General features: G+C 45.1%; 1 protein-coding gene and 3 pseudogenes across 1 annotated transcript in view; all 4 read right to left on the bottom strand.

Annotated features, from left to right (window-relative positions):
• Positions 1-2281: 2281 nt before the first annotated feature.
• On the bottom strand, positions 2282-2395 carry LOC136646535 (5S ribosomal RNA; annotated as a pseudogene).
• Positions 2396-3495: 1100 nt separating this feature from the next.
• The window catches only part of LOC136644050 (putative N-acetylated-alpha-linked acidic dipeptidase), a 31462-nt gene continuing 10696 nt past the window's right edge, over positions 3496-24261 (bottom strand). Inside the window, exons 7-19 of the mRNA XM_066619545.1 lie at positions 23543-23633; positions 20878-20976; positions 19531-19616; positions 18092-18211; positions 15869-15951; positions 14277-14340; positions 12999-13066; positions 10852-10943; positions 9381-9471; positions 7735-7999; positions 6635-6716; positions 5014-5106; positions 3496-3718 (exon numbers count right to left, since the gene is read on the bottom strand). Coding sequence (XP_066475642.1) covers positions 3529-3718; positions 5014-5106; positions 6635-6716; positions 7735-7999; positions 9381-9471; positions 10852-10943; positions 12999-13066; positions 14277-14340; positions 15869-15951; positions 18092-18211; positions 19531-19616; positions 20878-20976; positions 23543-23633 — 1424 coding nt within the window. The 3' untranslated portion in view covers positions 3496-3528. The remainder of the gene's footprint in view (positions 3719-5013; positions 5107-6634; positions 6717-7734; positions 8000-9380; positions 9472-10851; positions 10944-12998; positions 13067-14276; positions 14341-15868; positions 15952-18091; positions 18212-19530; positions 19617-20877; positions 20977-23542; positions 23634-24261) is intronic.
• Positions 15291-15413, bottom strand: LOC136646363 (5S ribosomal RNA; annotated as a pseudogene).
• Positions 19747-19866, bottom strand: LOC136646216 (5S ribosomal RNA; annotated as a pseudogene).

Below are 24261 nucleotides of genomic sequence, written 5' to 3'. Positions count from 1 at the left end.
GAAACCTGTTATTGCCTATCTAACATGCTTGCCTTTTCCACCCACCAGCCCTACTCAATGGGTACATTTGTGAATATATAGATACTGCATTACAAGAGTGCTGCAAATCTCCAGGCCTTTCACTTGACCAGGAAAACTCTAAACAGACCTGGCCCTCACCAGAACATATTGTGGCTGCTGGCCAATCATTCTCTGCCTAGGTAAGGTGGTTGATGAGGTTTCATCAGTGACGGCTACAGGGTGGAAGATCTTGCTCTGCTTTTGAATGAGATACTCATCAGAGTTCGAGGTGTCACCACTGAAGCTGAAGGGAAGAGTTAGAAGTGTAGGGGGAAGGGGCGAGAGAAGCAGCAGTTTGCCATTGGATTCAGGAGAGAGAGAGGAAAACATGATTGAGTTTCCAATGAGATAAAACTGGGGTAGGATAGCAGCCCAGTGGAAATTACCCAAGTTGCTACTCGGGATCTTTGGCTACCTAGGAGGGTCTCCACTGACGGTCTGCTTGTATATGTGAATAAAGCAAATCCTACAAAGAGCCCTTGAGCTGCCAGCACCCAGAGGAAATGAAACCCAGAATCACTGCCCCCCAGGAAGTGGTGTCACTAGGGTTTGCATCACCAGTAGTAGGAGGCCTGCATATTACACCCATGAGGGACCTCTTCCCATGCAGTGAGAGGGGCAGTGCTCCAGGGAGTGGATGTGGTGATGCACATTTGCCCTGCCCCCACTGGTTTTTTTGCCTATAACTTTTGATAGAGAGATATTTCAGTGCAGTTTGTTTCACTGCATTCTGCATGAAATTGCACATCAAATGATATATGCCATGATGGCATTATTCAAAAATACCAAGATTAAAAAAAATGTTGACTAGTAGTGGTGTCACCCTCCCTCATGCGCATCACCCGGTGCAGCCCACACAACCCGTACCTCCCTAGTGATGCCACTGCCCCAGGGACTTTCCACCACTCTGCAAAGAGAGGAACACACACTGATGTCCTTGATGGTGAGCATATGCAGGAAGGGCATTAACAGAGATGGTGATTTCACTGCAGTTCTAATGCCAATATCCCTGGCACCCATTGTTTCAGCCACCCATCTAAGCTCTTGGCATCCAGGACTAAGTCGTGCATACAAGGTTTGTTGTTATGGGGTGTTTTTTGTCCCCCAGATCCACAGTGACACCTCTTGAAGCTCTCATCAAAACACTGTCAAAGACTTTTCCCACTTCAGCAAATCTTGCCCAAGGTACATTAACCAGATGGAATGCCATCTGCAACACTCCACAAATGGTAGCCATGGAGCCAAAGTGTAGCATTGTTAGTATTACATAATCTTGTAGGTGGCTGGGTTAGAGACTTAAGAGGAGCAGGCCACTGTCCATAAATAATCTGTTTTCAAGCAGGATTGTCAAGCAGGCTCCTCAATGAGTCATTGCTGGGATGATAGACTCCCACGAAGGTGCTCTGAGCAGGCTGTTCTTGAAATTCAGCAGCCAGAAGTCTGGCTTTGCAGTTGGGGCATCAAAAGGCAATAATGAAAGCCTATTAACAGCCTTGGTGAATCCCCCAAATCCTCAAGCAACAGAAAACCAAAGGGGGAAAAAATGTTTAGATCCTACGCAGATGCGTAACTCATTTGCTCATAGCTAATTATGTACAGGGTTTTACCTCTAGAAAGAAAGAAATCCACATTGGCCTAATCAAGTTTACAAACACCATTTTTTTTATTATTTCCGGTGAGGTCATCCGGGGTTTGAGGTTGCTGACACCCACTTCATGAGAGACAAGGGAAACAAAGATTCCCATCAATACTATTATGATGAAAACATATGTCAGAAGTCTCCAATCTGTGAAGTGTGGCTCCCAGGGGTGGCATGGTGAACACTCAGGGGCATTGTGCTATGCCCTCTGGCTGGCAGCAAGACCGTGACATGATGCTTCAAACAGGAGTAGGAGGCTCGGCTTGATGGTCTGAGCTCCAGTGTGCAGTTTTCACACGACTGAAGAAACCTGGTTGTCCACCCCGAGCCTCTTACCTCTGTTTGTAGCAGTGTGTTGCAATCTCTGAACCCAGAAGCAACTGGCAATGACATCATCCCCAGTTACTTCCAGGCGCCACATGCTGCGTTTTCAGCATGGGGGGGGGGGAACACGTCACAGGCCAGGGAACTTCTGGAAGCCCTGCTCTCTATCAGCAGTATGCTGTGGAATGCTGGTTGAAGCTCAGCGGAATGGTTGGCAACCTTCAGTCTTGAAAGACTATGGTATAAGCCATATATATAAGCCTACAGGACCCGGTATTCCCAGGCAGTCTCCCATCCAAGTACTAACCAGGCCTGACCCTGCTTAGCTTCTGAGAGCAGATGAGATCAGGCATTTACAGGGTAACAGTAAAGAGGCTTTGAAGCTCAGCAGGAGTGGGGAAAAAGTGCTTCAGACCCTGCTTTGGACATCAGCTTTACCACTGTGGGAAGCAGGCATGGAGTACAACTGAGCAACATTGGCTTTACTATCATGGGAAGCAGGATGCTAGACTAGCAGCTGGCTTGAATGACAGCAAAGCATGATTCCGTTGTTGTAAAGTGGTCTCTGGAGGCATGCACAGCGCACTGCCACTACCCATTTTAGAAGTGCTGCCACAGACACAGGCAGGATCGGAAGCTTGCCACCTGACCCAGCTACCCTTGCCACCAATGGTAAGCCAGCAAGAACTGGGGGGACACTGCCACAGGGGAGCATGGCAGGCAAACGGTCGATATTGGTGGCAATGGCTTTGCTGATATCCTCCACTCTATTTTGGCCCCAACACACTCCCTTGCTTCTACTTGGACTTGTTTCAGCTAAGAGGGACTCGTCATGCTTACCTCTCCACCCTACATGGTCTCTGGCTGCCTGCAAGACGTAGCAGTGCTGATGCCGTTGCCACGGTGCCCTGCGGACAGCGTTTAGTTAGGTTTGGACCCTAGGAATATGATCATATCCACACTTACCTGGAAGTAAACCCCTGGGCTGCTAAGAGCTTGCTTTGGGCCTGGGACAAGATGCCTGATTGCCCCCCCCCTTCCTAAATGTATTGGTGTAATAGAAGTTCACTGAAAGTGAATTAAAGCTGAAGTAGATACACAGCCTTGGATAGACCAAGTAGCCAAATTTATTTTGTTATCAATTTGTTTTGTACTGTATAGTTTGTTTTGTCATGGCCCAGGCCCCCTGGAAGCCTGGGCCCTGGGGATTTCGTCCCCCCCTCCCCTCAGTCCTGGTAAGCCCATTAACTACAATGGAACTTACTTCTGATTACACATGCATAAGATTGAGCTCTAGGTCCACCTTCTGGTCTGATCCATCGTGGTTCATGTGATACAAAAGAATGCCCAGCACCCAAAGGATGGGCTCTCAGGATCACTAGCAAGACTGCATGAATGGATCTTAGGTCCTTTAACATAATAAGATAAGAAGGCTCTGTCCAAAAGCTCCAAGCTCAGTGGGTTTTTGTAGAGTGGAACCCATTTTGTGCAGCTTTCAAGTCTTTTCAGGCTGGTTCTTTGAGAGTCTCAGCGGCTGCTTCCACTGTGAAGGCCGCAATGGAGATCTGCCTCTTCACTTCCTCCCAGGCTTTGTGCTGATCTCCTGCATTGGTGATATCGAACAAGGCATCGTAGATCCCGGGAAAGGAGATGCCAGCGTACTTGTTGTGGCTGTTTGGGGCAAAGATGATATGTCTGGAGAAAGGGAACAATTGGCCATTAGAGAAAGAAAAGTAGTAATGATGCTCATAGTATTGTCTGGCCAGCTTGAAACAGGTGAAGACCCTTTTCCTTGCAAGATGATGGAAGGTTGGAAAGCAAACCCTGTTTTTCAAGCAGGGGCGGGTCGAGCACTACGTTAACTCCAGAGCCCAGGTCAACCAGGCAGGTAGAACTTTGGCCTCCATGGCTAAGGTTTTCTGGGTGGGTAGACCTGAGCTCCCACCTGGACTTGGAACCTAGATCTACCTGACAGGTAGACCTGTGCTCCCATTCTGACTCTGCCCTCTGAAACCACCTCTTCCAGATGGGTAGACCTGGTCTCCCAGTTGAACTGGTCTCCATGGCCAAGGTTTGCTGGGCATGTAGACTTTGGAGCACAGATCTACCTGCCAAGTAGACCTGGGCTCCCATTCTGCCTCTTCCAGGCAGGTAGACCTGGGTTCTTGGCCACACTTGGGCTGCTCCCCATCCTGGTGGGGGCATACACCTATGGGTCCCCCCTTGCTTTCAAATGATCTGCTTCCTTTTCTTCTTTCATGCACTATATATATCCCATTCTTCTGATTCTCTTCATTTCACTTAGAATAAAACATTTTGCCTCTGCTTCTTCACTCAAATGGAGAAGCGGAGGAATAGGAAGCATGCACCATCTGAGCTGAGCAAAATAATTTGACAAATGTTCAGAGAAGAGCATTTCAATTTGTGCCCTTGTGGTCTGTCTTGGTGTTTTTATCACCAAATGCCTTTTATGTCTTCAGAAGCCATCATGGTTATGAAGCTAAAACTGTCATGGCGAAAAGTGATTGAATTGTATTAAACAAATAAATACAAAGGAAAAGACATCCCATAGTAAAATGGACTGGGTGCTTTTACAAGCATAGTGACTGGTGATTTATGCCATCAAGACAAAAGGGCTAATTGACCAGCACACCCTACTCTTTGCTCATCCAACAAGGAGAAGAAATACTAAATTCTGTAATCTATAATGGAATAAGCTGGACTTTTGAAGGACTTTTGAAGGACTTCATCTGCAAACAAAAACTCAGCTTTTGGAGGGGCTTTAGCTCAATGGTGGATCTTATTCTTTGCATGAAGCAGCTTCTAGGTCAATTTCCAGCATCTCCAGGTAGGGCTGGGAAAGACCACCACTGGACACTCTGGAGAACTGTTGCAAACAAAATTCAGTTCAGTTTTCAAGCAAATGAAATGCCTAAGGACTTCTCCAGCAAGGAGGGTGGATCACAGGGTCATCAGATTTTCATCCTTACCTGTAGAATGGCCTGCCTGGTAAACCCAGAGGATCAATGAAGGCTCTTTCCAAAAACATCAGCTGATCATTCCAAGATCTCACTGCAATTGGGCTGAAAAGTAAACAGTACAGGGGGGAAAAATGAATGCCCAAATGCTTGAGTATGCACTGTGCTGAAAATAGCTTACATCAGAGAAATAAATTTAAATACATTGACTATTGCATATTGGGGCATATATGCATGGCCAGTGAGTTCCTTCCACTGAAGGACCTTCTTAGGGTCCAGGGAACGTATGAGGCTGCCCTGCGCACTGTCAGGTTCTTGATCCATCTAGTTCAACATTGTCTACATTGACTGGTAGCAGCTTTCCAAGATTTTCAGGTATCTTCACTGGCCTAACTCAGAGATGCCAGGGATTGAACCTCGAACCTCTGGCAGGAAGAGTATCTCCCACTGAGTTACAGATTCGCCTCTCATCAACAGGGTTTGTTGACATGTCTACTCTGGACAGAGGTATCATTAATACACTCGCCAATACCTTCTCACTAGCACCCAGACATCCTCAATCATTCATTCAGTCTGCCCAGGATTGGATGCACAAGGTGACCATCAGTCATACAGAAAACTAACCCCTTCCCACTCTAAAATGATTCAAATACTGAAACCATTAACTAAGTGGTAAGCAAATTATTACTTGTTGCCGCAGGTGGTTTTTCCATCCCCGATCAAACCATAATGTTAGGAGCTCATAGCCCCTGCTGAGCAAAGCCCATTTGAATTGCTCTCAAATAACACTTTCACAGTGCTGTTCGAAGGCCACATGGGGACATTCAGTAGTCCTGGGAAGGTATGTGAGGGGTTGCCCCACCTGATCTCTCTCAGGGCAGCAGGGGAATGGCTGTCTTTAGCAGGCATTTGTCAGTGAGGTCAAGACCATGGCATGCAGTGGCAAAGCTAAGCGGGTGCAGGGGGTAGCAGTTGTACCAGACATCAAGCTTTAGGGGGGCAACAAGCTGAGCTTGACACTACTGACCAAAATTGTGAAAATCTTGGTATGTATGAAAAATACCATCATGTTACATATCATTGGAAAGGTAATTTAATGCAGAATGCAATGAAACAAACAGCACTTGAATATCTGTTTTCTATCAAAAGTTATGGCCAATTAACCAGAAAATGAAAACACAACTGACTTGTGGAACAAAAAGTGGACTTGCTTAACTCCAAACTGACCTATAAGACTGTTTCTTCTGAGTGCCAATGAGATGTTATTATGATACAGCATGGAACCAATAACTTTTTATTTATTTACTTAATTAAATTTGATTTTTGTCATGTGGGGGAGGCTACACAATCTTCTTTGACAGATAGTTGCAGAGAGATGCCTTAGCTATGCCACTGACTGGGGGGAGGCAGCAGAGCAAGTAGGTGGTGAGCGGCTGTGGGGAGGAGGTGTGATCCTCCCAATTTTCACTTTTTCAGAAGCCTGGGTGTGATGTCACTTCCGGTTGTGACATCACTTCCAGGGCAACATTGTGAGCTTGGCAGCAAGCTACATGATCATTAGCTACGCCACTGATGGAATAAAAAAGGATGATGTCCCTGAACCTGAGATTAGGTGAGGGCCTAACAGACCTACTTGTTGGTGTCCAGCTGTTGCTGTCTTCTGTGAAAATCATTGGCAGCTTCTGAAAAGTTCTTCACTGCAGAAAAAAGAGAATCTGGAACAAAAAGGGGTAGAATGTGCACTCTAGTGAAATACATTAAGAGATGCTTTTGGGTTTCCCCCAAATAATAATTTCAGAGAAGTAAAAATCAAACAGTAAGAATTAGCAACTGGTACCCCCTGGGCCGCTGTGAGATACAGGAAGCTGGACTAGATGGGCCTATGGCCTGATCCAGTGGGGCTGTTCTTATGTTCTTAAGCCTGAAGCTAAACCTGAAGGTTGGGGTCTGAAGGTTGGGGCCTGATCCCCTAATTCATGTGCAACAATAAGTCTTACCAGTAAGTTATTTTGAGGAGTAGAGATAGTTCAGCCTCAATTTCATTCTCAGTGCAGCCCTCAGGCATATGGAGCTACTGTGTACTGAATCCAACCATTGGTCTATCTGGGTCAGCACCATCTACCAGATCTTGAGCAGGCATCATTCCTGATCCCCTCTGTGCTTCCTGAGATTCTAACTAGAGGTGTTGGGAACCAAACCTGGGACCTTTTATACTGCAAACTATGGAACTATGGACTCCCCCTGAAACTAGGACAAAACTAGCTCCTGATCAATAGGGAGGGCCCAGAGAACATGCTTTGAATGCAGAAAGTTCCAGTTTCAAACCACTGCTGGTTAAGAAAGAATCAGGTAGCAGGTAATGGGAGATACGTCTGCGAGACCTGCTGTTAGTTGTAGCTATGCCAGTGATTTTCAGCCAATGTGCCACTTAATGTGTCACTGTGCCCTGGCACATTGGTGGGTTGCAACTGGTCTGCAGGTGTGTTGTGGGAGATTGGGGAAGGGTCATATATTAGTGGGGTCATTGGGGGATGTGAGCCCCTGGCCAGCTGTGTGGCGTACCTTGTCAAGTGACAAAAAAACCGATGGTGTGCTTTGAACATTTTAGCACCTTGTCAGTGTGCCGTGAGATGGAAAAGGTTGAAAATTGCTGGGCTAGTCTATGAAAAGCCAGTGCCTCCTTTGGGAGTCCCAACTCATATTTTGAAACTTGTTTGGTAACCATGTAAATACCTAAGGATACGTTGTACGTGGTCAGTGCTGCCTGATATTTCAAGGTCAAGTTGCTAATGACTTGCACGTAGCTGCTTAATGCCATGGCGTAATCGCGGCAGTCGAAAGGAATGACGAGGGAGTCCGCCAGTTCAAAAACGAGTCCTCCTCGCACTTGTGCCACAGCCAGGTGGTTCTTAAAAGTGGGGTCATAAAACCGCTCCACAAGCTCATAGGTATCGTAGACACTGTGATAAACTGGGTAGCTACTATATTTGTCCACTTTCTGAAAAGAAACAAGCAAAGACATGGACTGCATTTAATGGCTCATTGACTTTGGATACAATCCTAAACATACTTATTGGGGAGTAATCCCTCTTTGAACACCTTGCGACTGGCTTCTGAGTAAATGTACACAGGATTGTCCTGGCAAACAATGATTGGACTGTATGAACACTGAATAAACAAAGCCAGCACATTAGTTGTTAGGAAGAGAGGAAGTTGGCCATTAAGGCAATTGAAGTCTGGCTTTTGTGAGATGTTCCACTCAACTCTCAAGCGAAGTGCTGAATACCCACAAGTGCCAAACCTCTTATGTTATGTAAGAACATAAAAAAAGAGCCAGTTTGACCAGCTGATGGGTCCTGTTTCCAACAGTGACAAGTCAGATGCTTCCAAGAGGTTCAGAAGCAAGAATACAAAATCAATAGCTCTCCAACATCATCACTGCTTCTGAAAATTTGGTTTGGCTATCAACTGTGTGGTTAATAAACCTCTCCTCCATGAATTTGTCTACCCACCCCTTCTAAAGCCACAAAGCCTGTGGCCATCACAACATCCTCTTGGAGTGAATTCCACATGTTAGCTATTCATTTTGTGATGTGTAATGCATTTTGCACACTGCTTGGAGAAACTGAGATCATGAACACAATGCAAGTAATCAAAGATAGTATCTTGGTCAACAAAATCCTAAATATGAACTAGAGTTGTTCATTTTTTTTTTTTTAATGCACAGATACTTTCGGTTATCCTGGAGAAAGAGTGGAACTCAATGCATTTTGGGGGGAAAAAAACCTTTGGGGCATTTTTAAAAATATGACAACCATGTTCAAATTTTGGCTATGAGTAATGAGTATTTTTACAACTTCGTAATCTTCTTACTTCTATAACACAAGAATTGCAGCAGGACAAATTTATGGGCAGCACTTATGAGAAAGTGTTTCCTTGGGCTTGAGAGGGGGTGGGAGATATTTGCTAAAGAAGCTCCCTGCCTCGCTCATATCTAATTCCTCCCCCCATACACGATTCCACCAAGTCTCCTACCATATGTGCAATTACTCTGGAGAAATGCATCAGGGGTGTGGGTGTTGCGTGACCCCTCAGTGCTTCTCCACTCCCTCAACTTGTGGAGGTTCATGCCTGGGCAAATAAGTCCTAATAACAGCAGCCTCTCTTTCCATGAAGAACTCATCGTGGAGTGTGCCCTCAACAGCCCCACCAGCATCCTTATGTCTAGGAATTTGTGCTCTGTCAAGCCCTCAAGCCTATAGGTCATATTGCTCAAAGCTTGCTCCTGGCTGGTTGCTGACCTCTGCATTTAGTTCCCAGAGTGCCCATTTAGGGAGGGGGGGGGGAAGTGACATTATCAAATAATGAAACAGGCTTACCCAGTTTTTTGTGTAACGGGCTCTTCCAGAAGCAATGCCCAGTCTCTGGAAGAAGACCTCAAAGTCATTGCCAGAGCCCAGCTTGTTTATCCTTTTGAAAAGAAAAGAAAAGAGAGGACATGTGAAAATCAGTGATTTTATTGTTTTATAGCAAGACACTGTAGACTCCAAACCTAAAGTATTGGCTCCAATCCTGAACTATTTCCACTCACACAAACACAAAACTCTACTCCGTGTGGTGTTTGTGTCCATCCAGGTGCATAAGAACACAAGAACATAAGAACAGCCCCACTGGATCAGGCCATAGGTCCATCTAGTCCAGCTTCCTGTATCTCACAGCGGCCCACCAAATGCCCCAGGGAGCACACCTGATAACAAGAGACCTGCATCCTGGTGCCCTCCCTTGCATCTGACATAGCCCATTTCTAAAATCAGGAGGTTGCACAGACACATCATGGCTCATAACCCATAATGGATTTTTCCTCCAGAAACTTGTCAAATCCCCTTTTAAAGGCATCCAGGCCAGTTGCCATCACCACATCCTGCGGCAAGGAGTTCCACAGACCAACCACACGCTGAGTAAAGAAATATTTTCTTTTGTCTGTCCTAACCCGCCCAACACTCAATTTTAGTGGATGTCCCCTGGTTCTGGTGTTATGTGAGAGTGTAAAGAGCATCTCTCTATCCACTTTATCCATCCCATGCATAATTTTGTATGTCTCAATCATGTCCCCCCGAGGCGTCTCTTTTCTAGGCTGAAGAGGCCCAAATGCCGTAGCCTTTCCTCATAAGGAAGGTGCCCCAGCCCAGCAATCATCTTAGTCGCTCTCCTTTGCACCTTTTCCATTTCTACTATGTCCTTTTTGAGATGTGGCGACCAGAACTGGACATGTGTGCAAGAGTTTGCCTGTATCATACATTGAAGACAGAAAGCATTTCTATGTGTGAAGTGGGTAGGTGGCCCTATCCAACATATGTGATTACATCTCACATCGGACACACTGTTTCTCTGCATGCCCAAAACAGGGGCACCATTGTAGATATCACTAACAGGGAAAGCTGTGGTGGAGCCCAGAAAGATGGAGATCCTGAACCCTTTTCCTACACATATCTTTTCCTCTTCAAGGCAAAAAGGAGCAAGTGTGGGGTTTTAAGTGGGGAAATCACTGGAAAATTAAGAGTTAAGAAGCAGATTCAGCTTCCCCCCCCCCACCATTCCTCTGCTCTAATTCACAGCCTGCAGGCATGTTTATATAACAGATTCATGGTGGATGTGAAAGGCCATTGAGCTGATCAGAACTACAAGTACTCCTAATAATACAGAGATTGAAACATAGAGAGGAACAGGCTGTCCTCCTTAAATGGCAGCCCTGGAGGAAAAGTAGAGTTGTGAATTTGTAGTTCTGTCCTGCAAAGAATGGAACACAGTGGAGACATCCAACTTCTGGCCTCCCCTCACTTTGGCATTTACCTGGGGACACCTTTATGCTCTGCCGATGGGTTTTTCTCATACCAGCTTTCGTAGAGAGATTTTCCTTCAAACCCTTTGTCAGGGCTGGGAATCTATTAAAAACATAGCACATGTTGCATATGTGAAAATGGACTATGAAAGAACAGCCATCTGGACAGAATACTACAGCCATGTGACAGCTGGAGGAGAGGATTTATTAATTCTATGACTGCTGCTCCATCCACTTTGTTCTATCATTGGCAGTTCTAGGAACCCTTGGGTTGAAGACCAAGGCAGAAATGCTTAAAATATAGACCTACAGTGCTAAGGACATTGTTGCATGTGCAATACGTTTACAATTGAAAAGAGTGCATACTTTTTGCTGACATGCTGCTACTCCATCATTAACCAAGTCCTATCCAATCTGTTTCATCATACCATGTTATTTGCATACCTAGCTGGGAGGCCATTGGCTATAATTACAGATGCAGCCTATTTATCCACAGATTTTTTATCTGCAGATTTGTCTCAATGCGAATGGGGTGGGGGAACCGAAAGTCACACACACCTTTGCCTCCTTTGCTTGTGCTGGCATCTCACTCTATTTCCAGGCAGCCCAGAACACTGCAAAAAGGCTCTGCCTCGCCCAGGCAAGGAAATAGCCCTGGAGCCCTGGAAGAGGTTCCTTTTGCAAAGGAACAGTAACACTCCTGGAGCCCCTGAGCCAGCAAAGAGGCTGAAGAGGGGAAGTGGGGGCGAAAATCTCTGTAGCCAGAACACATGCAGCAAGGTGGAGCTCGCTCGCGCTCGCTCTCGCTCTCGCTCTCTCTCTCTCTCTCTCTCTCTCTCTCTCATTCACTCACACAGGAGCAGGTGTGGTAGCAGCAGAGGGGATTGCTTTTAAAAAACCCAGGAAGTGTTTGCCAAATTCCCCCCCCCTTGAGATGGTGCAGGCAATCACCGACACAAGCAAGCCTTCCCACCAAGCAAAGCATGAGATATAGCCTACAATCCTCTCCACACTTTCCTGGGAGTAAGCCCCATTGACTGGAATGGGCTTACTTCTGAGTAGAAATGCATAGAGCTGGACTCATAAAAGATCAGCATCCCAACTGTGAAAGAAGCCGGGCAGCTGGCAACGGGGAGGGCTGAGTACGGAGGGGAGGGGATTGATAACAGCTGCCTTAGTTTCCTTCCATCCAGAAGTGTCAGGCTGCAGTGTATTTGCGTAACTCTATGGAATTTAGCACAACATGTTTTTTGTTAATCGCGCCGAGTCACGGAATGGAACTAACGCGGATAAATAGGCTCCACCTGTATTGTTATTTGAAGAATCTTTATTTCTCAGCTGAAATGTGAAGGATCTTGAAAGGCAGCACAGGCATTACAGCCTTGAAGAACATTCCACCCCCCACACCCACTTCTGCATGCTGGGCAGGACCTCAGGAGAAAACCTGGGGCTCAGTGACGGAGCTCATGTTTTGCTTTCATCAAGTTCTGATTCAGTCTGTGCCAGTTACAGTTTTACATGATCTCAGACACAGGCATCTCCCTGTATCCACAAATCCCATATCTGCGATTTCACTTGTCCACCATTCACAAATCCCCACCCCATCACGCAAATGACTTCACTGGTCTCTGACTAGAGCCATCCTGTCTGACTAGAGCTTTCTCCTGTGCCTGTTTCTGTGCTGTCTGCAATTGCTAGTAGGAAGTACTAACTGAAAGAAGGTTGGAGGGCTGGAAAGAATGTGATACCTCTTGCAAGGTTCAAAGAGCTTAGTGGTACACTGCTTTCAGCCCTCCAACCTGCTTCCTGTTAGTTCTTCCTGTTACCATTTACAAACAGCACAGCCATGCAAAGGAGACAGCAAGTGCTGCAATCAGAGACCAGTGAAGTCATTTGCACAAGGGGGGGGGGGATTTGTTCGCCACTTTTTGTGGGGTTTGCTGCTATCCACGGTTTCTGACATCTGTGGTGGGAGCTGGAAAGTATCCCCCATGGATAAAAGGGGATGTCTGTACCAAGCCAATGAAAGACCGAGACCCTAGAGAGCTGAGTCAATCACAACAGACAGCACTGGGCTAGATTCAATGGTCCAATTCAGCATCAGTCATTTTCATTAGTGAAATAAACATATATTATCCATGCATGCATTTTTTTTTACCTCTTTAGTTAGATTGTACACCAGGCTGTACATCAGAGGAGTACAGTCAACTCTTAGTGTGTAGTTACCTACAAGAAAAATATTCTAGTTGATACAGGCTAAGTCAAATCAAAGCATCCATTGACAGCAATGGGCCCAACAGCCCAATCTTTTGCATGTCTACCCAAAAATAAGACCCATTGAATTCAGTGGGGCTTCCTCCCTGGAAAATGAGCATAGGGTTGCAGATTAAAAGATATAGGAGAGGTGCAGAAATAGTATTGCCTCTTCTGAAATTGCAGGAGATTTTCAGTTTCTGTGGAAGAATAGTAGGAAGGAGGGGTTCCTTAGCCCCTTCCCCACTAACCTGTTTTTCTTCTTAGAACCTCCTTTCCCAGCTGATTTTCTGCACTTTGTCTCCTGCACAGAGAAAAACAGCTGGCGGGGGGAGGGGACTCGAGTGCTGGAACTCGATAAAACAGTGCTTCCCAAACATTTTAGCTCTGGTATCCACTTTTTAAAATGACACTCTATTGGGACCCACCTCGTTTTATGAGGCTAAAAAAAAATTAACTTTACTAGCCACTCAAGCCTCTGTTTTTGTCCTTTCCACTATGGTTGGGAGGGGGAACCGCCTTCTGGAGCATTTATTAAGCTCCATGTTCATCTGATCAGGACATTTCTGGTGACTTTGCATTCCCCTTAGCCTGGCCTAAATGAGCCATGACATAATTGCCTACACTTGAGCAAATGTGCACATTTGCTTCCATTTCGCTTTCTATAGGACTAAAAAAAATTTTTCTGGGCAATGGGGGGGGGGGAATGGAACATTGAGTTTGTTGAGGCCTGCTTCATTGGATTGGGACCATTTAGGTGGTGTTGCTTTCCCCTCAGCCTGCCCTTCGAAATGGACCAAGACATGTTTGCCTACTTGTGAATAAACACACATGTGCTGCTCGGTTTCCATTAGACTCAGTGCATTTTCCTTGCCAGTTATTGGCTTGTCAGTTTCACAACCCACCAAAAATCAGGTCACAAGCCCCTGGTGGGTCCCAACCCACGGTTTGGGAACCACTGTGATAAAGCATTGGCTTGATTTAGCACAAGTCTTATGTCCTTATATAAATTCTGCAGAAACGAGAAAATGCAGACCAAAAAAAAAAAAAAAATTCTAATGAAAGTGAGAATTATTACAAAGTCACAAAAATGTATAGAAGGCTACAAAAGCTTAATCCTCCCTTGACAAAATAAACTAATTACAAGATGCCTTCTTCCTCTCTTAAACACTGTGCCTTTTACCTTCTATGGAGGAATCAGCATTGATATAGGCCACTCCTCGCTGCTGCAGTATTTTGACATGTTCCTGCAACAGAAGGAAGGAAAAGCCTCATTCAAGTTGTGCAGAGATATTACTTTATGAGCCGGTTCACACATACATACAGGTTTATCACTCAATGCCCAGCAATGCCTTGCATGTGTGAATGGACCTTGGCCGTTCCAGCCCTATGGATAGGACATTCTTATCTCCCAATGTTAAGTCAAACATAATTTGAACCTCTTTATGACCTGCACTACATTTCTGGCAAGTAAGGACCAAATCCTGTCCAACTTTCCAATACTGATGCAGCCATGCCAATGAGGTGTGCACTGTATTTGCTGTTTCGGGGGAGAGACAGTCATGGAGCCCTCCCCAAAGTAAGGGAAAATTTGATCGCTTATCTTGGGGCTACATTGTGCCTGCATCAACACTAGAAAATTGAACAGGATTGGGTCCTAATTCCCATTGAGCATGGTGGTGTTTACTGCTGAACAAACTTGTATATGATTGTGGTGCAAGATGGTTACAGCTCTTGATCTTTTCTAGGTACATACATCAAAGGACAACGCACACACTGGCTTAGATTCATCATGTATTAAATAAGGACAAGTGGGGATTCAAATGATTAACATGCATTACTGAACCAGCACTCAAAGTGCAAGTACATAGGTATATTAGCACATTGGAAAAGAAATCCATCAATATCCTGAGTGAAAGGTATGTGCATTTGTTCATTGAATGCATGGAATTTGACCCATTTGTATCAGGTTCCATTTATTCCGAAACAAACAGGTGGTGGAATGGGAAGGGCTATTTCAGAATGCACATTCATGTCCTTCATTTTCATTTTATTTTTTTTAAAAAGCAACATCTTATTTGTATAGCAGCATTCTCAGATGCTTCAGAGATGCAGTGGTTTTTTGGTAGCATCTATTTTTTGAACCCACATGCCCTAGTATGGTTGGCGACCTTCAGTCTTGAAAGACTATGGTGTAAGCCTACAGCACCCGATATTCCCAGGTGGTCTCCCATCCAAGTACTAACCAGGCCTGACCCTGCTTAGCTTCTAAGATCAGACGAGATCAGACATGTGCAGGGTAACAGTTGCTGCTGTATACCCTAGTATAGTGCAGGGGGATGTGATGGAGGCTGCCTGCTGGGTCCCTGGATGATTTGCTGCTCTGACTTTGCTTTTCTCCTTCCAGTTGGCCTCTACTGGTGGTGGGTAATTCTACTACCAAAGATCTCAATGGTGGGTCAGAGCTTTAAATGTCCTAGCCCCTATGCATGTCAACTTGGAAGTAAGCCCCACTATGTTCAATGGTACTGACACCCAGGAGTGTGCACAGAGTTGAACCTTAGTCACTATTGGACACATGAGATCTTGTGCACCTAGACTTCCCCTCTCCTCCCGCAGGAAGTCTCCGTTGTGCAATCCCACCCATCAGCAATTTGGGGATAATAATGCTCACTTATTCCCACAGGGTTGTTGCAATATGACAAGATGATGCATTGTACACTTGAAAGGGCTACACCAATATAAAATATTATTCTTAATTTACTACTGAGTTACCTCAGCCCACTCGGTAGATCCTATTAAGCCAAACTCCTCGGCATCCCAGCTGGCAAACATCACAGTTCTTCGAGGCCTCCATCCTACAGCAGTGATATTTATAGCAACATTATATCCTAATAGCATAAAATCTGGATGTTGATTTTCATAATAATCATCCAAGTATATTATCCAAGTATATTAAAAGCAACATTAATATATGAGTGTCAAAAAAGTACTTAGAATCATTGTACTGATCTGAAATTTTTACTGTGGATAGTAGAGGGATGAGGTTTGTTCCCTGAATTTTTTTTCCCCCCAGATTTTTAGGGTCACCCCATTTTGAACACAAGGGGTGCAAGTTTGACTGTTTTAGGGCCCCTGCACCAGTGCCACTAAAGTGGCCACTAAGGGCCACTAAAGTGCCACTAAGGGCCCCTGCACCAGTGGCCAGCAGCCCCCACTGAAATTAGAAATCCAGTTTGACATGTTTTGACAGGTCAGGGACTAGACTTTGTAGTTTGGAACTTTTCAGCAACAGTTAGAATCTGCAATCACCTGGGGAACTTAATGTTGCTTTCTTGCAACTTTGGGACCAGGGATGTGTATTGGAATTGCGGAAGTTCTGGCGAGGAGGTAGACGTGGTGTCAGGAGTGGCCCCATTATGGGTAAGGCCTGGGCATCCAGCAGTGTGCTGCACAGCTGCAACCACTTGAAGGCAATAGGGCCCTCAGGGGTATAAGGAGCACCTGAGGCAGAAAGGGGTTGTGGGTTGTAGAAGGAGTGCAGGTTGGAGAGGAGACTGACTGGGTTTATTGACTTTGGAATCTGACCTTGGACTGTGACATGGTGTATTGACTTTGGACTTTGACTTGGATACCCTGACTGATTTGACTGACTTACCTGGAACCTGACCTCGGACTGTAACTTGGCTTAGTGGCTCTGGACTCTGATTTGGCAACTCTCATTGATTGGACTGGTTTACTTGGAATCTGTGGACTGGAACTGGACTCTGACTTTTGCTTGCTGCACTGGTGAGTTTCACAAGGGAAACTAACCAGCCTTAAATGTTCAGGATACCCAGTGGGGAGGAGCTGTGACAGAACAGGATGTTCACAGTTCACAGTCCCTGCTCCTTGTATGTTAAGCTGCTTTCAACTGAATCAGACCACATTGGTCCACCTAGTTCAGTGTTGTCTAACTGAATGGCAGAGGACCCCTGGGAGCTGGAGTTTCTTCCAGTGTTCCTGGAATTGCCCAGGAGTTGTATCTGGGACATTCTGCATGCTCCAGAGACAGGGCTCCTCCTGCAGCCTCCTGAGCAACTGCAAAAACTGAGATGGCAGTCCAGTGGCATAGCTAGAGGGGATGCAAAGCACTAAGTCTTGCAGGAAGCCTCACTGCAGCATGCAAGTGGCCCCTCCTCCCCCTTGTGAGCTGTTCCAGGCAGTGGAAGCAAAATGGAGGGGCCACTCAAATGCTGCGGTGAAGCTTCCTGCAAGACTTAGGGCACAATCCTAAGGGCACAATCCTTACTCAGAAGTATGTCCTATTGTGTTCAATGGGACTTACTCCCAGGAAAGTGAGGTTAGGATTGCAGCCTTTGTCCTTTGCACCCCCTCTAGCTATGCCAGTGGGGCAATCCAAATCTAGAAGATTTAGAAGGATTTCGGGGAACCAATTTATCCTGTAAATTGCTGCCTCTGAGTTTCAGATCCTCTGTTTTGTATCCCGCACCACCCATTTTCTAATGACCAATGAGCCTCCCTTTTTTTTCTTGCAAAATGCCGTTCAAGCCAGACTGACTCTGCCCTTTGCAACGATAATTTGGTCATTTGATATAACAAGCCATTGTCTCATCAAGCCTCTCTATCATTACGATCAACAAATAATTCAAAACATTAAAATGCATTCACCATTTTTTTTTTCTTGCTGTGAATACTAATCATTCTGGCTCCAACCTTAAACAGAATTAGGCTGCATAGCTGGGTCTTTCAAAGCCAAGATAAACCATGCAAAATGGGGAGTTTTTGTTTTTTTTAAAGCCCAAACTACGCTAAAGAAAAGAGCTGACATAAATTTACTTCATTTATGAAAGAAGCAGAATCTTTCTTGTCTAGGTCAGATTCTTTCATAAAGCAAAGGGTAAGCATGAAGACCTGAGAGCTGCTATGTTAGGGCACAACCCCCACATGCCACAGAAATGATGCCGGTCTTTACAGTCTGGGTTCTTTGAGTCTTACCTTGCTGCTTCAGTTTCCCAAAGCTTCTGACAATCTCATGGACAACGGCTGCTCCGCTCTGAGGATCAATCCCTCCAAACACCCACGAGTCACGGTGGCCTCCTAGGATAACATACCTGTCTAGAGACAAGGAGATGGAAGATTACACTCAGTGCAGGTGGTCCCCGGTACCCACAGATCCAGCAGCCACGGTTTGAGTTATCCACGGTTTTGTGGATCCTGGTATCAGCGGGTGAGAGGATCCAGAACAGGACACCCATGGATACAGGGGGTATGCCTGTATTTTCTCGCAGCTAGCCAACAGTCCATCTGAGGAAGATGGACAGGGGAATTGAAAAACAGAATTGGAATCCTGTCCCCCATGCTAATGCTGGTTGCTGGGGCCTTGCAAAGCCTTGCACTGGGTTCCCCACAGTATCTCTACCCATCCTCTTGTGGTTCTACTTCTGCCACTGATTCTAAAAATTCAGAGCTTGGCCTGGTTAGGTGAGGCCTGTGATGGTTTAGGCCCTTGGACAGTGCCTGTCTTGGCCAATACCTGATGCCTGCCCCAGACACAGACATGACTAGTTAGAGCATTGTTTTTGTTCCACACACCAGCTCAGATAGAGCCAGGATGGTGTAGTGGTTTGGGGTCGGACTTAGACCTGGAAGTTCCAGGTTCAAATCCCCACTCAGCCGCAAAGCTTCCTGGGTGACCTTGGGACACCTTCTCAGCCTTTCTGTGGAGAGATGGTGGTATGAAAAATATATGCAATGTATGCATACTGATATGATATACTATACACCTGTAACGTAGCTAGCTCGCTTGCACATAATGGAGTCATATGGGCTGCCACATGGTAAGTGAAGAAGAACCTTTTAAACAAAATGCTAGAAAACAGGCCAGTGCCTCTGACGTCACTGTCATCACATTTAGGTTGGCCCCCCCTTTAACATATCAGGAGACTCGTTAATCAGTTCAATCTGTGACACCACTGCCAAGTTAGCATACAGAAGAGCCCATCAGACCAATGCGCTTGCAGTCCAGTCTCATGTTTCCAATGGTGGTTGCCCAGATGCTTCTGGGATCGACAAAGAAGGCATAGAGGCAACAACTCTCAAACACAGTTTGCCCTTCACTTGGGTACTCAGAAATATTTTGCTCCTAAACATGGAGGTTCTATTTAGTGAACATGATAGAGGGAACATGGAGGGACAATGGCCACTGATAGACTTCTCTGCCTTCACAGATTTGTCTAATAACCTCTTAACATCATCCAAGATAGTGGGCATTGCCACAGTATGGTGGCAGCAAATTCCATGAATTAACCATACATTAGTTACGTGGGAGCCAATACAGGACGCGAAGCCTCAATGCTATCTGCCATTTGCAGAGATCACCTTCTGAAAAGTTGCACCCGTTGCCTGGGGATTGCCGAACAAGAGATTGGCTTTACCTGGCTCTACTGCACCTTGGATAGTACCAATCACGTTGTAAATTCTTGCCACTTTCTTGAAGCTGTGAATGTGCATTTTGACCTTGCTGATGCAGTTAAAAAATAAACAAATTCAAAGAGAAAAATCAGATTAACAAAGAGAAGCATCTTAGAAAAGTCAGTGAGTTTAAAGTTAGAAGTGGTTGGCAACCTTCAGTCTCAAAAGACTATGGTATAAGCCTACAGCACCCGGTATTCCCAGGCGGTCTCCCATCCAAGTACTAACCAGGCCTGACCCTGCTTAGCTTCCGAGATCAGACAAGATTGGGCATGTGCAGGGTAACAGTTGCTGTTAAAAGATTAGTGGCTCAACCTTACCTTTTACGGACATGTGTTGTTTCAAAAGTGCCAAAAAGCACTTTGAGACAGTGCAGCATCTATCAGCACTTGCAGAGCCTTCCCACTGGCGCACAGAGGGACACCCACTGAAACAGGTAAGTCTGATGCAAGGGCGGAGGGAAAGTGCGAAGATAGTATAAGGGTTGGGGGGTGGCAAAAGGGGAAGGGGCAGGATCAATGGTGCTGGTGCACACTGCATCCTGTCCCACTTCCCAGGCCTGAACCACCCACACAGAATAACATGGACTTGCATAAGCTATATCACTGGTGCAGGTCTAAGTTGACCTGTTCCAGCTGCTGGAGCTTACCCCTGGGCAAGGGAACAAATGTCACCTTACCACAAGAAGACCTCCAGCAGCTGAAATTCCCCCACAGGATACAGCGGAGCCCTCAACAGAACCGTTGCACCAGTGCAAGGGAATTTAGTTAGGATTAGGCTGTAGGGCTGTCATTTTCAGTCTTCTCAGGCCAATTAGATGTGACATGGGAGTTCGGTCACTATGACATCAGATGCCTTTTCTTTTTCAAGCAATCAAGCATGGATGTGAATTGGGGGGGGGGATTTGAATTGGTGCCTGATGCTGAGGAGGGCTGTTAACCCTTTGCCCCTGCACTGCTTTCCTGACATAAAAACATCCTGCCTTATAATGAAACAAATTTTTTTTCAAAGTGGCATACACAGATGAAGATAAAAGCAATGATAAAGAAATCACATCAAAAGGCCACAGCTAAAAATTCTAGCTGTAGAGCAATCAGACATATTGAAAAAAATAAACCTAAAGCAGAAGGTTTGGGCAAACCTCTGGGCAAAGAAAAATAGCCTAGGCTAATGCCTGAAGCCTGTGGATGGATGGGTGATCCTAAATTGCTGAAATCAGCATTGTGCTGGAGAATGTCCTTCCTGTCCCAATGCCTTCCTTCTCTTGCTGATCATTTGCTCTAGAGCACAAGAAAATATTTTTTCCCCACCTTTTTGAGGAATTTCCTATAAATCCTGGCCCAAGGTTGTAAGGCACAGAGAGGTTTCCCTTCCAACTGTCATCTGGAGGAGGAGGCCCTCCCATCTCCCTGTTGGAAAAGAGAAAATTACAGCTTCCTGAATTCAATAAGTTTCAGTAGAATGGAAAACTTTCCACCTGCGATGAGAGAGTTTACAGTTTAGAGACCTTCCTTTATATGGACTGCAAATAAAATGGTGTCAGAGAAATGGAACATCTGGTCATACTCTAAGGCAGCAATTTTCAACCTTTTTCATCTCATGGATGCTGACAAAGCACAAAAATTGTCAAGACGCACTGGGCCCAATCTTATCCAACTTTCCAGGGCTGGTGCAGCCTGGAGGTAAGGGAACAAATGTTCTCTTACTTTGAGGAGGCCTCCATAACTACCCTTCCACCACAGGATGCAGCACACACCCCACTAGCATGGCTACAACAGGGCAGGAAACTTGGATTGGATTTGGCCCACCATCAGTGCAACATCAATTGATAAGACATGTCACACTGCAGGCCAGGGGCTCACATTCCTCAATAGCCCTACTAATATAAGCCCCCCCCCCATCTCCCACAGCATTTGGGGCACACCAATGTACCAAGGCATAGTGGTTGAAAATAACTGTTCTAAGCAATCACAACAAGCAGCTGTGTGCAAGGTCCAGCACATTGAATGAATGGTGAACTCTAGTTGTGTTTTTTCTGCTATGTCAACCTATCATATTTATGGATCCAGAAATATTACCCACTCACACTACTAGGACTATGTCAGTTATCCAGTCTTATGCCACATCCTTTCCTCTCTTCCTGGACACACTGCTCCAAACATAGGAGTCCCTTGTCCTTGACCTGTGTTACCAGCTCTCCCACAGGCAGGATAGCTGTGTGTGCCTAACTCACTGAAGTGTCCCCTCTACAAAGGAAGAAAAAAAAGTACTTCTTTTTTTCCCCTTCAGATTGGAACATGGCAACAAAGAGACATAAAAATGACTGCTGTGTTTTGATGTCCCAAAAGAGAAAGAAAGGAAACTGAGCAAGAGCCACACCTCAAAGGTTCCAGACTTTTCATACTGATAATGCGTTCTTGCACCTATTTTTTAAAGACTTTTGCAAAGATATTTGAGAATATGATCCTTGACCTCTTTTTTCTCCACATTAAGCACTGGCTCCTTCCTCTCTCCCCCTGCACATTTCTGGCTCAAATCAAGATTCCTGTAAGGCAAGGAAAGGGGTGGTGGTGGATGGGAAAGAGGCTGAAAAACATGTCCCAGCACAGTGTGTTCTTTTAACCAATGTTTGCTCGATGATCCCTGTTACATAAACAGTGGTTCTCTAAAAATATTGTAGGCAGCCTCTTCACGAGTGGTCCACAGGTTTCTGTTTTCCCCCAGCATAATTTTTTTCCTATCAATTAATATTAAATATGCACACACCTTTCTGTTTTGTTAATGCAATAATATTCTCAAACTTCACCCGAAAGAATTAAAACTTTTTTTCAGAATTAAAATAATAAGTACATTCCATTCTTATATACACAGAGGTGTGTGTGTATATATATATATAAATTTCACAATGGTGTAAAACCTTTGCACACCTTTTACAAAGGTATAAAAGTCTTTTGACTTTTTCTTTAAGACTTAATTACCTCCACCTATGCTTCTCTCTTTCCTAGGTCTACACTAATCATGACATCAGAAATGTGTGAATGCTTCTCCAAGGTCTTTTTAAAACTTTAATGTCTTTTATTACAGTTATTTTGTCTGAAACAGCCATGGGTTACCCCTCACCATAAGAATCAATTAAACCCCTCAATCAGTAGCATAGCTACAGGGGGTGCAAAGTGCTAAGTTTTGCAGGGAGCCTCACCACAGCATGCAAGAGGCCCCTCCCTCCCCTTCGGAGCCATTCCAGGCAGTGAGATCAAAATGGAGGCATTGGTTTCCATTCCACCACCACCACCACCCCACTCAGAATGGCTCTGAAGGGGAGGGGAAGGGACCCCTTGCACACTGCAGTGTGGCTCTCTGCAAAACTTAGTGCTTTGCACCCCCTCTAGCTTGGCCACTGCCCCCAATTCCCCAATGCACATAACAACCACTCATGTTGCTATTAGCTAAGCAGGAGAAAACATATAACACTGGAATTCCTACAAATACCTGTAAGATACTACTGCCAAAACAAATCTCCACCCTACCTTAACTACTTTTCACAAACAAACAACAGACATACACCTGTGCACCTCTGACATTATGGTATGGTTCAGTTCGTTGCCCAGTCTGTATTCTTCCTTCAGCCTCTGGTCTCCCTACCAGATAGATTTCCCATAAGCTGGGACATCTCAGTCCTCAGTCTGCTTGTGTGACGGTGTTAATCTCAGTCTAGTTTCTCTTTTTTCACAGAATCCAGACTGAAAACAGTTGAATACCCTGGGCATCCAAGTCATCACACTGGTTCAGCTAAATACAGCGCAGAAAAACCCCACATGATTCAAACCAATGAGCCACAAGTTTTGCCTGTTAAGAGCCGTAGTAAACTCTTTGATGCTATCCAGCTCCTGTTGGCCAAAAAGTTCAACTGCCCTGCTTGGAAAGGTAATTGAAGAATTTACTAAACTTGTAAATCATCTTGTTAGCTGGACTTACTTCAGTAACTGCTCCGCATCACGGTAACCAATGGGGTGGACGGGAATTTTCAAGGGCACCGCTTCCATCTCATCATAGCGGTAGATGTACTCTGGAGCAAGAAACCCAGGAATTATTGCAAACATCAACAACTGTTATCTGTTAGAGGGTGTGGGACGCATGGGGTGACACCACTACTGCCCAAAATTTTTAAAATCTTTGTATTTTGGAATTATATATATAATACACACACACACACACACACACACAAGGTTATATATAAAATTCCTAATCTATATAAATATAAAATTTTGAATATATTATTTTGAATAATATATATTTCCCACTGTCTACCTGGGACTTATGGTGACAGATCACTATTTATACTACCATAAGCCCTGGGTAGAATTGGGCATTTGATCACCTTAAAGGCCTGACAAGATTTTGAGGCCCGACAGGTGAAAGCAGAACTATCGCAGCAAATAAAAAGAGGGTTTCCAACCCAGATCAAAACCTGTACGTTTTTTTCAGCAGAACATGCATCTTGGAAGAACTGAAGTGCCAACATAATTCCAGGAGGTATGTTCAGTCTTTCTCCAGGAATTTTTCAGTCTTTCTCCATGAACAAATCTTTTCAGTCAACTTCAAAGGATGCTTGTATGAAAACTATATCAGCTAGGGCAGTGTTTCTCAAACTGTGGGTTGTGAGCCAATTTCAGGTGGGTCTCCATTCATTTCAA

This window comes from Tiliqua scincoides, chromosome 3 (assembly GCF_035046505.1).
Source record: "Tiliqua scincoides isolate rTilSci1 chromosome 3, rTilSci1.hap2, whole genome shotgun sequence".
Lineage (NCBI taxonomy): Eukaryota > Metazoa > Chordata > Lepidosauria > Squamata > Scincidae > Tiliqua > Tiliqua scincoides.
The sequence above is the reverse complement of the archived record's forward strand: the minus strand, read 5'-3'. Positions and strand labels throughout refer to the sequence as shown.